Source organism: Ranitomeya imitator, chromosome 6 (assembly GCF_032444005.1).
Source record: "Ranitomeya imitator isolate aRanImi1 chromosome 6, aRanImi1.pri, whole genome shotgun sequence".
Classification (NCBI taxonomy): domain Eukaryota; kingdom Metazoa; phylum Chordata; class Amphibia; order Anura; family Dendrobatidae; genus Ranitomeya; species Ranitomeya imitator.
The window spans coordinates 83418161-83432353 of record NC_091287.1 but is presented as its reverse complement, the minus strand read 5'-3'; the positions used below and the strand labels follow the sequence as shown (position 1 = coordinate 83432353).

At 40.8% G+C, this 14193-nt stretch overlaps 1 protein-coding gene across 2 annotated transcripts in view; it reads left to right on the top strand.

The window, feature by feature from the left end:
• Nucleotides 1-14193, top strand: part of HDAC9 (histone deacetylase 9) — a 774871-nt gene that overhangs the window by 711294 nt on the left and 49384 nt on the right. For both annotated transcript variants that reach the window (XM_069729825.1, XM_069729826.1), the window contains 2 exons: nt 2315-2430; nt 12707-12829. In XM_069729825.1, coding sequence (XP_069585926.1) covers nt 2315-2430; nt 12707-12829 — 239 coding nt within the window. The remainder of the gene's footprint in view (nt 1-2314; nt 2431-12706; nt 12830-14193) is intronic.

The following is a 14193-nucleotide window of genomic DNA, read 5'->3' as shown; positions in this document are numbered from 1 at the left end:
GCTTGCTGGATTGCTGCAGTGTGCCTCCAGTCCCAACCGTTAATCAATCGGGAGCACACCGCTCCCCAGCAAAGCGACAGTCTTGGGAGTGGTTTGCTCCTGAAGATAGAAAATGAAACCACCCATTTAATATTAAAAAACAGATATTGATTCATACACTTTTTTTCTAATCTATTTTTTTTTTTTGGTTCTGTTCCTGCATCTATTCTTTATTAGGGCTCGTTCCCACTTGCGATGTAATCGGACAAGTGTTACTTTATATAGTAGCTCACATCTGCAATTATTTTCTCATGCTGATTTGTCATGCGAAAACAATCTGTGAATCGGATCCCGAGCACCCATATAAATCTATGGGTGTGTGTGAAACATTGCACTGCACTTGGATATCGCCCGAGTGCAGTGCGATTCCCGCCGATGACGACAATGGAGCAGAATAAAATTTATTTCTCCATCTCCTCCGCAGCTGTGCTGCAATTCTCTGATGCAAGAGGAAGGGAACCCAGAGTACTGACCCTCGGCTCGCGCAGGCAGCAGAGGAGGAGCCGAGGGCCATTAGCATATCACATTCGATGCTCTCGTATTGGATGTGATACACTAGTGTGTCTCTGGCCTTACTCTTTGCAATCTGGTTGTAAATTTTGTCATATTAGCCAAGGGGGCTTGATACTCAAGAAGATGCCCACGGAGAAGCGATGAAGATCACTTGGCTAACAAGACAACATTTACCAATAGGGAAGAGGAAGTCATATCTCAGAAAAGGAGAGGTGCAGGAACAAAAGAAAAAAACACCTCCTTCAGAAGAACAGTAAGATATACTAGGTAAAAAGAATTACATAAAGTTATTATGACAAATACCCATAAAGGCTAATATTGAACCTCCTTAAAGGGGAATCTGTCATGGCGTTTCTAGTAGGATACTAATACAGACACTGACAGCCCATTCAGAGTCTGTATCATTTATTGCTGTAGTTTATTACTGCAAGCACCAGAGAATTCACAGCCACGCACCTGCCGGTCAAGCGTACGTAAATCCAAAATGAATATTCTTTGCTCCCCACATCCATAATCCCACCCACCCCATTTGCGCCAATGTCGGTGGTAGTAGATGACAGTATAGGAATGTCCAACAGGTACACACCTAGGGATTCGAGATTTTCACTATCACTGACATCAACACACAGGGGGTGGGGGGATTATGGGTGTGTGTATTAATTTTCAATTTACATATGTTTGACTGGCAGGTGTGCTGCTATGAATTCTCCTGTGCTTACAGCAATAAAACCGGAGAAGGTACAACAATAAGTGTTGCAGATTCTGAAAGGGCTACCCAAGCCCAATTTTAAGATACTATTAGTATCCTACTAAAAATTTACGTGACAGATTCCCTTTTCACCCCTGATATGGTGGAAATACAGATGGAGGGTCCTATAAAAAAAAGTTGTCCCCATCACCTTTTATATTATTAGCTGATAAGTTGTGGGAGGCAAACAAAGTCACCAGGACTCTGCCTCAGGTTGGGTGTAGCAGAGCAGTCCACCAGAAGAGATTCCTAGTTTGATATTTTATATTGGATCTTCTCTCTTTGGCCGGGATCACACACAGCGAGATACAGCCGAGTCTCGCAGGTTAAAACCCAGCTCTGGCACCGGCACTGCGGAGCGGAGCGTGCGGCTCCATGTATTGCTGTGCGGCCGCACTCTCCGATCTGGAGTGCCGGTGCCAGAGCTTGGTTTTAACCTGCGAGACTTGGCCGTATCTCGCTGTGTGTGATCCCGGCCTTACATGTAGACTCCTGGTTGGTGGCATGTCTTGGGCTAGCTGCTCAGAAAGAATGAGAGCACCAGTCCTTATAAAAGTAGTTATTGACTTCTGTTTTTCTATTTTTTTCTTTGGCATTGTGGAGGAAGCCAAGGGAATGTGCAGAAGACTTATTGCCTCCTTGTCAAAATGTTTACTGGCCAATCTAACAACATTGCACTTGAATTTAAAGAATTCCCTGACACCTAGCTGAGCTCACATTTCCCCACCTTAATTAATTCACAACTGTACAGTTTTCTACACAGCGTGATCAATGATTATTATTATTATTTATTATTATAGCGCCATTTATTCCATGGCGCTTTACATGTGAGGAGGGGTATACATAATTAAAAAAAACACAATAATCTTAAACAATACAAGCCATGACTGTTACAGTAGGAGAGAGGACCCTTCCCGCGAGGGCTCACAATCTACAAGATGATACATATTTATCTGTTGTTTCTTTAACAAATTTAAGTTGAGCATTTATCAAGCCTGTTTTATTGTTTTCTAGAGTCCTCGGTCAGCAGCAGTTCTCCAGTTTCAGGACCCAGTTCTCCAAATAATGGTCCAGTTAACATGGGTGTGGAAAACGAAAGCTCTGTCTTGCCCACTAACTCTCACCCTGAGGTAGGAATTCTTCCTTGTATAACATACTAACACTGTAATATTGATTATAACTATCTGCATTTCATATGATATACTATTATACGCAAAATTACTTGTAACTTGCTGCAATTTGTAGTATAGAAAATGTGAACACTAGCTCGGAAATGATTCTAAAAATGGACTAATCTGTGAAGACGACTTCAAAAATATAATCAGTAGACAATATGTGCTGAAATCCAACATCATCTACTGACCACAATCACAGACATTTTTTAGATCAATCACCAGGACCACATAAACAGGTCTTTCCATCAATGGTTTAGGCAGACAGAATGGGTGTAGTGTTTGAATCATGCAAAGGGATTATGTTGTTTAGGGAAAACTTGGTTTACATTTATCTAGGGTTCTGCAGTAATAGGGGAGATTTACTAAGCCAAAGTTGTGGCCCAATTTGTGCAGAAAATTTGCTCCACAGGCCTTTCAGCTATTATGTCTGCTAATACTTTTTGTGGCTCACTCAGCAAGGTGTAATAGTTTAAAGGGACACTGTCACCTGAATTTGGAGGGAACAATCTTCAGCCATGGAGGCGGGGTTTTGGGGTTTTTGATTCACCCTTTCCTTACCCGCTGGCTGCATGCTGGCTGCAATATTGGATTGAAGTTCATTCTCTGTCCTCCATAGTACACGCCTGCGCAAGGCAAGATTGTCTTGCGCAAGCATGTACTATGGAGGACAGAGAATGAACTTCAATCCAATATTGCAGCCAGCATGCAGCCAGCGGGTAAGGAAAGGGTGAATCAAAAACCCCAAAACCCCGCCTCCATGGCTGAAGATTGTTCCCTCCAAATTCAGGTGACAGTGTCCCTTTAAATAGAAAGGGGTGAGGTACAAAATGGAAAAGAGTGACATTTTGGTTCAAAAATATTATTACGATAGAAATTGATGTAAATTAAATGAGAATGGCTGGGTCTAGACTTGAGTTTCTGACACAGTTATTGACAGCACAAGCTGCCTCAGAATAAGTATGTAGCATGTGACTACTGCAGGCTTTTGATAAAGGCGTTAACAGGCTCCTTGCATCTTCTCACCCTCCTACTTGCACCAGTGAGCCTATTCCCTCACATCTCCTCCAGTCCCTTTCCCTGGCTGTCACCACTCATCTAGCTAAAATAGTTAATTTCCTCTCCCAATTGCCACCTTTCCCTCCTCAGTTAAACACACCAGCATACATCCATTACATAAAAAAATCAATCAACCAGAACAGTGCTGCTAACTAGAGACCTGTCTCTAATCTTCCCTTCATCTCTAAACTCTAGTAACTCTTTGTCCACTGCAGATCTCCAGCTCCTCCACACTACGCACCATGCTATCAGTCTCAAGGCTACTGCTCTCTCCTAGGTCTCCTCCTACCTCTCTGACCGCTCCTTTGCAGTATATTTTTCTCTCCTCTTCCTCTAACTGTTGGGGTTCTTCAAAGATCAGTTCTAGGCCACCTTCTCATTATATACTGCCACTATTGGACAAACAATCAGTAGATTCAGTTTTCAGTACCATCTCTATGTTGATGACCAATTATACACATCCTCTCCTGACAGCACCCCTGCATTACTACAAAATACCAGAGATTGTCTTTCTGCTGTCTCTAACATTATGTCCACCATGTGTCTAAAACTGAATCTGTCAAAAGCTGAACTTTGTGTATTCCCTCCTGCCACTAATCTACCTATGCCTGATATTGTCATTTCCATGTGTGTATCTGCCATTACTCCCAAGCAACATACCCGCTGTCTTGGGGTCATATTTGATTCAGATTTTTCATTCACCCCCTACATCCGATCACTTACTCACCCATGTCCCCTACACCTCAAAAAGATCTCTGGAACCTGACCTATTTCTTAGCTTTAACTATGCAAAAACTCTTACTGTTGCTCTTATTCATTCTCACCTGGACTTTTGCAACTCTCTACTAATCGGTCTCCCTCTTACCAAACCCTCCCCTCTCCAATCCATCCTGATGCAGAAGCCAGAAACATATTCCTCACCAACCACTACACCGAAGCCTCTACCCTGTGCCAGTCACTGCACTGGTTGCCCATCTGCTACAGAGTCCAAAATAAACTTATCACTCTCACCCACAAAGTTCACGGTTCAGCAACACCCTACATCTCCCTTGTTTCAGTCTACCACACCACCCATGCCCTCCATTCTGCTAATGACCTAAGACTAACACCCTCAATAATCCAAACCTTCCATTCCGTCTCCAAGACTTCTCGCGTCCTGCGCCAATTCTTTGGAATGCATTACCCAGGACAATTCTATTAGTTCCCAATACCCACAGTTTTAACAGTGGCCTAAAAATGCATTTCTTTAGACTGGCTTATTGCCTTGCTTCACTTTTTTGAATATGTGTGTTTTGCCCATACACAAATTTCTTCAAAGACAGGACCCTCGTAGCATCTGTTCCTACACCCTACATGCACTTTTCAGCTCTCTGTGTCTGTACTGTAGGCATACTGGCTGGTGACTGGTTCATGCAGCCTTATGTGAATACTCTATTTATTATATTGATGGCTGACCCACACATTACAAGCACTTATTACCATTTACCATTTCCTTATAGATTGTAGTCTTGTGAGCAGCGCTCTTACTCCTCTTGGTATCTATTGAGTTATGTGTTATTCTGCAATGTCTTTATTGTCTGTACCAGTCCCCTTTAAAATGTAAAGTGCTGTGAAAAATGTTGGCGCTATAAAAAATAAAAATTATTAATATTATTATTACTATTATTATTATTATTATAAGGCTGATGTATAAAATACCAGTCTTGATAAATTCTCGACAAAATATCATATTCAGGTTTGTGTTTTCAAATCGTAGCATGATCTAGGTATGATGTTTTTTCTGTTTTTTTTTATTGCTTGTGTTTCATAGCCTTCACTAAATTAAGGACTTTTTAAAAAGCATGTTAGAAATGTAACAGGATAATCAAATACTATGAAAGACATTTGCAATTCATTGTGTTTTTTGCAAAGATTTAAAAACACTGTGCAGCATTATACTAATTGCTGCAAAAAAAATAGCAGCCTTCATATTCCTCAACCTGTAAGAACAATAGGGCAGATTTTGGCACAAATTACAACATCAATCTTCTAAAAGTGCACTTTTTCTATACCTTGCCTTGGATACTATTTTACAATTTTGATGGAATAAAGTTTTGAACCAAAATATGTTATTCACCAGGAGCGGGAATTTGTTTTTCCGTTGTTTCATTTTAATGATGCACGTATCATCCATAGCCGCCAAAGCAGTGTGTTTAAAAATGATATTTAATGCTCTCTATGTCCACGAACTGGATTAGTCCTCGGCTGCTGTCAATCATTGCACCACTGTTCTGATATCATGGTCACATCGGCATGATTTGCATACCTGCATGCTCAGAATGGAGCCAAGGAACTTCTTTTCCTCCCTATTCTCCCTGCACAAGCTGGGATGTCAGCCATGTTACGTGGGCATGGTACCAGTGCACTGTTGTAATGATTGACAGTGGTCCCGGACTAGTTTAATCTCCTGCTGGGTTCTATACTATATAATTGTCAAGGCATTTATTTCACCCCCAGACTTTTATTTATTTTTTATTTTTTGGATACCTGAGATGTATGGGATACAGATTTCATTAGGATTTAGGAACGCTTTTTGAAAGACCATAAGGTCACATTCAAACGCTCAGTATTTGGTGAGTTTTTACCTTAATATTTGTAAGCCAAAACCAGGAGTGGGTGATAAATATGGAAGTGATGATAAGTTTCTATTAGACTTTTACTCTGATTGTTCCACTCCTGGTTTTGGCTTACAAATACTGATGTAAAATACTGACCAAATACTGATAGTGTGACGGCAGCCTAATAGAAACACGTCACCACTTGTAAAATTATATAAAATACTGACCAAATACTGAATGTGTGAATGTGGTTTAAAGGTTGCATTTTATTAAAAAAATGCATCATACAACAATGATAAATCTAACAGAAAAATCTACTGTATAATGCATTTTAGCCCATTTTTCATTTTTTACAATTGAAATAATCAATAAATAATAAAAGAATTTAAGTGTTACAGTAAATCAGACTCGGATAGATAAATTTTTCTTTTGGAAGAAATCTAACTGCAGTCATTTTGTTGCTAAAAAAAAAAAAATCTTTGCTTCCAGTAAAAATAAGTAAAAAATTGCTTATAGCGCGGAAAGTTTAGGTCACCAGCAGGACATAAAGCCAGAGCCTCAGACACTTCTACTTCCAGCTTTCCCATTCATAAGAAACTAATTGTTTGTGAACTGTGATCCTGAGGGCAGGTGTTTGACCCCTGTCCACTGATTAGTAGCACCCTGTGGACGCCAGAAGAGAAATAATGTTACACTGATAGCTAACATGTGGCTTTATCTTGTAACCCTTTTGTATAAGAAACCAGGGATGTCAAATTGAGGTGGAAGAATGAAGACATCATTACTACTCAATTAGTCAATTAGGAAACGAGCGTTCAGTAATGAAGGTCTTACTGCCCCAGGTACACAATAGATCTGTATTGTAGATTTCACTGTCTTCCAGGACATCCGTTAATAGTCGCATTTGATATCAAGAAATGGTTTCATTCATCACATTTCAGGGAGATGGAGCCCCAGAATGTCATTTTCAATGTTCCATTATAGTAGGTTAAATTCATCATATTTTTACTGCCAGCAGGAAGCCAAAAATTATTCTGCCTTGCATCATAAAAATCCAAATCTTTTGTCTATTTTTTTTATATTACATTCTTTCTGTGGTTTGGATCTTGGAACTAATTTACTGGCAGATGAAGAAATAAGCTGGTACCAGCTACACACAGTAATATCCTAGGCTGTCTAGGATTTAGCATTTTGCTTGATTCAGTTTTGGTCTGGGAAAGGGTAAAAAAAAGAAATTTTTAAAGAAAAAAAATCCCATTATACTCCTCACCTGGTTCTCCACTAATTGGCTTGCTTCTTCTTTCCAACCACAGTCTTCTCTTCCATCTTCAACCTTAGGCCAGATTCACACGTTCAGTACTTCGTCAGTATTTTACATCAGTATCTGTAAGCTAAAACCAGGAGTGGGTGAAAATTACAGTAGTGGTGACTAGGGTTGAGCGAAACGGGTCGGCCACTTTCAGAAGTCGCCGACTTTTGGCAAAGTAGGGTTTCATGAAACCCGACCCGACCCCTGTGTGGGGTCGGCCATGAGGTCGGCGATCTTCTGAATGTGGTATCGGAATTCCAATCCCGATTTCCGATATGTTTGCAATATCGGAAATCGGTATCGGAATCCATATTTAATGTAAAATAAAGAATTAAAATAAAAAATATCGCTATATTTACCCTCTGACGCGCCCTGGTAGTAACCGGGAACCTTCCTTCCTTCGAATCAGTGCTTCCAGGACCTTGCGGTGACGTCGCGATGACGTCGCGGCTTGTGATTGGTCGCGCGGCCGCCCATGTGACCGCTCGCGCGACCAATCACAAGCCGCGACGTCACTGCGACGTCACCGCAAGGTCCTGCAAGCGCTGATTCGAAGGAAGGAAGGCTGCCGGAAAGAAGCAGGGCGCGTCCGAGGGTGAGTATATACCTAATAGGAATATTAGGGCGCGTCAGAGGGTAAGTATAGCGATATTTTTTATTTTAATTCTTTATTTTACACTTAAATATGGATCCCGGGGTCTGAAGGAGAGTTTCCGCTCCTTCAGACCCGGGGAACCATTGGAAACCCAATGCACTGCAATGACCCCGACCCGTGAAACCCGACCCGATCCTATAAAAGTAAAGGTCGCTCAACCCTAGTGGTGACGTGTTTCTATTATACTTTTCCTCTGATTGTTCCACTCCTGGTTTTGGCTTTACGATGTAAAGTACTGACCAAGTACTGAACATGTAAATGTGGCCTTAGGAGCCTCCACTGCTGAATAGGCCTCAACTTGACACCATTGCAGCATGGGGCAATGTCTAGTGAGCACTGGAGGAACCTAAGAGTAAAGAAGACTGAGGATAGAAGAGAAGACTGGAGCTGGAGGGAGAAATAAGCCAGCAGAAGACCTGGCAGGGACATACAGTTCTAGGACACGTGAGGTGGGTCTAATATTTTAGATTTTCACCCCTCCATATGTTATGTTTTGGGATCTGGATAGACCTCAGAGCATGAGCAATTGCATCTGCATTGAATAAATAGGATCTGAATCAAAATGTCCTGGCTGGATTAAAGTGAAACGAGCTAATAGAATTTCGTCACATTCACTCATCTCTAATTATATTGTACTTTTCTCATAGACGTTGGCCAGTAGGCATAATAGATGGTATAACTAATAATCTGTAGCAAGAAATCTGGTCTAGATAAAGAAGTAATCTTATCAAAAAGGTGGAGAGGTTACACTATAATCCATGGTGAGACCTAATTTATTTCCAGAATATGAAATGTTAAAAATAGATTCAAAGAAGCAATATCATTCAGACATCCATGTTGTTTCATGTACGGCAAAAAAAAGGTCTGGGTGTCATCAGTGTATTGGATTCGTGTTTCATCAGTGTTTGGTCAGTGTGTCAGCTTTTACCTTCATCGTTCCATCAATGATTTTCACGGACCTATAGACGTTTCATCCATTATACTACTAAAAAAACGGACAGTCTGCAAAAAAACACAGATATGTGAACAGCCCCCCAAACTCTTATGGGTATGTGTTGTATCTGTGGAAACCAACGGCTAGGTCATGTATGTGAATAATGGACGTCTGAATGCGGCTTTATGGTTTGATAAAGAGAAAGGGAACATTTTTGGGATTGATTGCAGTCACACTTGAATTTCCACGTTAGGGATAATATTAATCTTTTATGAGATGTTCACATTCATTTTTGATAGTCGTGTGAATCAATTATAGTAACTATATGTTCCATTTGAATTAATGGGGTTTTAAAGGATTTTCCAGCATGAAAACTGTTACATAATGGTGGACATACCAGAGCAGATATTCATTAATACATGTAGTAATCCAGATTCTTTGAATTTGGTATATTTTTATTTCAAGTGTTAAATGTAGCCATGTTCATTTTCCAACTGTTTAATGAATGTAAATAGATCCCTCTAACCCATCCTGTAACCCTTTTAATGCCAGGTATGTGATAAGCAAAGAAGACAAACAAGGCATTTTCCCTTATGACCATTCATGAAAATAATGCGCCCTTTAGGAGCCATGAAGATTTTCTTTTTTCATTTTACGTTCTCGGTATAACAGTGTGCCACCTAAGACCAATAAAAAGGTTAACGGCTCCCATCCATCCTGGTGGGGAGGTTGTTTAGTGACATGTAACAAGGAATGACTAGATCCTTGATTTACTATAAATACAGTAATTTAACACCTTTTACTACTGTGCAACCTTTTCTTGTTGATCATTCCACCCTGGGTGCACACAAATGTCAAAAGGAAATTTACGTGTCCCATCTCATCTGGCCCATTACTGCCCGAGACCAGCCAAGGGCTGCATCAGAAAACAACAGTAGTCCTGGAAGGTTACATTTTTAAGTAACATCCTGTATTGTGGTGTTGCTCGGCTCTTCACTGACAACTACGCATTTACAAAATTTATTTTCTCTAGTTAATTGATATCCCAGATTTATCCATTACAGAACCAGCAACCCTTCCAAACTCTACATGCTTGACAAGTTATTATATTTACTTAGTGAATCCTATGAGTGCTGGGTCCTTCTTGGAGGTGGTCTATTATCGCAGACCCATATGCTTTCTGTTTGGGAAGAAAGCAGTCACTGTTGTCATACTGTTACACAGGGTGTTCTTTTTCATTGATGGGACTCCCTTGGGGATAATATTATGCCATAGCTCCTAATTCTAATGGAGCCTATGTGGGTCTTATTATGGAGTAATGTAGAAGAGGCTAAAAGAGGGAGTGTAATGCAAAGAAGATTGTGACACCACATGTGGAAACAATACGGAAGTATTTTACATGGCAGAACTAAATTGATTTCCAGGAGCTCTAAGATAAGTTACCACCACAGTGTCCATAGTGCTGCATTTCTGTAGTAAAACCCCAGGGTTGTATGTGTGAGCCAGGTTTTATTCTGGGTATACTTATTTATTCCTATATATTTAAGCATTTAACTGGTGCATTTTAAAATTGGCAACCTCATGGTTAGATCCTCATAGGTTGCAAGCTCTCAAAAGTGAGGAACTAGTTATGTAATTATTAATCCCAGTTCTATAATTTAGGGATGTATCAAAAACACATATGGTGACTCACTAAGATATTTATTTTACTTGCTCGTATAACATCTTTAGTTTCTACAGAGCTTTAAAGGGAATCTGTCAGTAGGATCAACCCTCGTAAGTCTCCTATATGGATTTGAAGGTCATAAGACGCAGAATATAATGGCATCTTGATATCTTCTATCTGATGTTCCAAAGGAATCCACATTTTTCTTATACATAAGTGAGCTGTTCCACGCTTTGGGCAAACACTGATCTCCCTGAAAATCTGCCTCCAGAGATTATTTGTAATAAAAGGGGATGTTACCAGTGTGAGACAAGTAACTGACACAGAACAGTGGAAGTGAAATTTGTCTTCTTGTAAACACATTTTCTGCAGTTCTTACAGCTTCGCTGTATTGCAGCCCTGTCTACCTGTGAGATGGAAGCTAAAGCCGAGAGGAACCTGCAGATGTGTCAGGTATAATCACACACACCTCTACAGTGAGATCAGGAGAGCAGAGAGCAGCCATTACATATCACATTGGTAACTCCCTTTTCATTTAAAATAAACTCTGGAGACAGATTCTCGGGTAGATCTATGTCCGGCCCATAGTCCTGAACAGCTCATTTACATATAAGAAAAATGCTTTCTCTGGAATAAGAGATCAGATCGCAGATATCACTTTATTCATCTTCCTATGACCTACATGGCCGTATAGACGACTTAGGAGGGTTGATCCTACTGACAGATCCCCTTGAAAGACATCATCATCATTGTCCCCATTAGAGCTCACAATCTACATTCCCTATCAGTATGTCTTTGGAGTGTTGGAGGAAACCGTAAAAACTGGAGGAAACCCACGCAAACACGGGCAGAACATACAAACTCCATGCAGATGTTGTCCTTGGTTGGATGTGCCACTAATGTCTAATCGACAGGAATCCAATCACCTTGATGGCTTTTTGGTACAGTGAAGTCACACTAGGAAATAGTTGTGCCACTTCTCTTCTCAAAGGCTTCACTGGACTTTTTTTTCCAGGTAGCCACATGGGCAGCATTTGTAGTCAATGACAGTCAATGCTTCTGGGCTGGGTGAAGTCTTGAAGAAAAGATTTCCACAACAATTTCCGAATGTTATTAATGTTAGCATTCATTTGTGGGGGTCATAGTGAAATATGCTACCATATATAAAGTATGGTAATTTACTACTTGTTTCAAACTTCAGCCAGTCTTTGACGACAAGTATTTAGAAGAAGCAGTATAACGATATAGTATAACAGAATAATGTAGGGTAAAAGTAGGGAACATAATGGAATGAATTGTAATTAATTGTCAATTATTTGTCCTTTTTTATCTTATGGTAAGATAGAGCTGTACAAACACCTTATGTTTTCTGTAGACCTTAATGTGTTTTGTGTCCTAAAATCCAAAGTGATATGACTCACGTCTATTTCACTCAAAGCAGTGCATGAGATAGCAATTAACGGAAGAAAAAAACACGGCACTGCTCCCTATTATGCACACCTAATAAGTCTCTTGTAACACACTGCTATGTGCCGCTGCTGGTCTGGAGTGTTGCACGGACACCGGGTGCAATGTACCAGAGCATAAAAAATCCAAAAAGCGAGGAAAAAGACAATGCACTCACCGGTCCTTGAATTTCATGTGCCTTTAATCAGAACATGTGCAGGAACTTACAGGAGAACGTGGAAAGGCGGACGACGGCCGTTTCGTGCGACTGCACTTCTGAAGAAGTGCAGTCGCACAAAACGGCCGTCGTCCGCCTTTCCACGTTCTCCTGTAAGTTCCTGCACATGTTCTGATTAAAGGCACATGAAATTCAAGGACCGGTGAGTGCATTGTCTTTTTCCTCGCTTTTTGGATAGTGCATGAGATAGGTTTGCAAAAGTCATTTTGAGAATCACTGCTATGTGTTGAAGCCAAATAGACACTTTATTTTCATCGTTCAAACTTTTTTTATGATTCATCTTGGTATGTTTTCTGATATTAATGTGACACAGTATTATTTCTGTTATAGCATTTGACCTCACACCAACTTATTTTGCATCATGAAAAGTCAATGAATCTGCTAAGCTTATACACCTCTCCTTCATTACCCAACATCACCTTGGGGCTTCCTCCTGCTGCTCCTCAACTCAATGTAAGTCATACTTCCAATGAGACTGAATGATTAAGCTGTAAGATTTGGAGACATTTTTTAATGCGCCAATTGTTGTAATTTTTTATCTGTTTGATCACCTTAAAGTCCATTTTAAATGTTGAAAATGCAGTTGGAGTCGCATATAGTATTGAATAAAGCAGAAAGAGCAGAGTAGATTAATAAATAGTTTTGTGGGAAAAAAATTCTTGATTGACATTTATTGATCTAACGCTGATCCTATTTTGGGCTTAGGAGTCCAAGGATTGGTTTGTGAACAGACACGTTGTAAAGGTACCGTCACACATAACGATTTCGTTAACGATATCGTTGCTTTTTGTGACGTAGCAACGATATCGTTAACAAAATCGTTATGCGTGACAGCGACCAACGATCAGGCCCCTGCTGGGTGATCGTTGGTCGCTGCGAATGATCAGGACCTTTATTTGGTCGCTGATCACCCGCTGTCATCGCTGGATCGGCGTGTATGACGCCGATCCAGCAATGTGTTCACTGGTAACCAGGGTAAATATCGGGTTACTAAGCACAGGGCCGCGCTTAGTAACCCGATGTTTACCCTGGTTACCATTGTAAATTTAATAAAAAAAAAACACTACATACTTACATTCCGGTGTCTGTCGCGTCCCCCGGCATCAGCTTCCCTGCACTGTGTTAGCACCGGCTGGCCGTAAAGCAGAGCACAGTGGTGACATCACCGCTCTGCTTTACGGCCGTCGCTTACACAGTGCAGGGAAGCTGACGCCGGGGGACGTGACAGACACCGGAATGTAAGTATGTAGTGTTTTTCTTTTTTACATTTACAATGGTAACCAGGGTAAACATTGGGTTACTAAGCGCGGCCCTGCGCTTAGTAACCCGATGTTTACCCTGGTTACCCGGGGACTTCATCATCGTTGGTCACTGGAGAGCTGTCTGTGTGACAGCTCTCCAGTGACCACACAATGACTTACCAACGATCACGGCCAGGTCGTATCGCTGGTCGTGATCGTTGGTAAATCGTTTAGTGTAACGGTACCTTAAGTCATTGAGTAAGACCCCCACTTGACTCCTAATCCCCAGATTAGATGAGTTTATGTCTATGAATGATAAACTATACAGAATCTTTTCCATAAACTTCTTTTTAAAGGGCAGCTTAAACACAGCATGAATAAGAGCCCGGCTATTAATTGCAGTTAAATATGTTTCACTCTTGTTTGAGAGGATACATACTTAGAAATGCCCATCTCAAACCATGCTTCTAGGATGACTAGTCTGAGACAGGTCCCTTGGGGCTTATCCTTGCCATGCTCCATTTGACTGACAAGTCTGTTCCTTTGTGTGTCCATAGGAATGCTGCCGTACTCTGA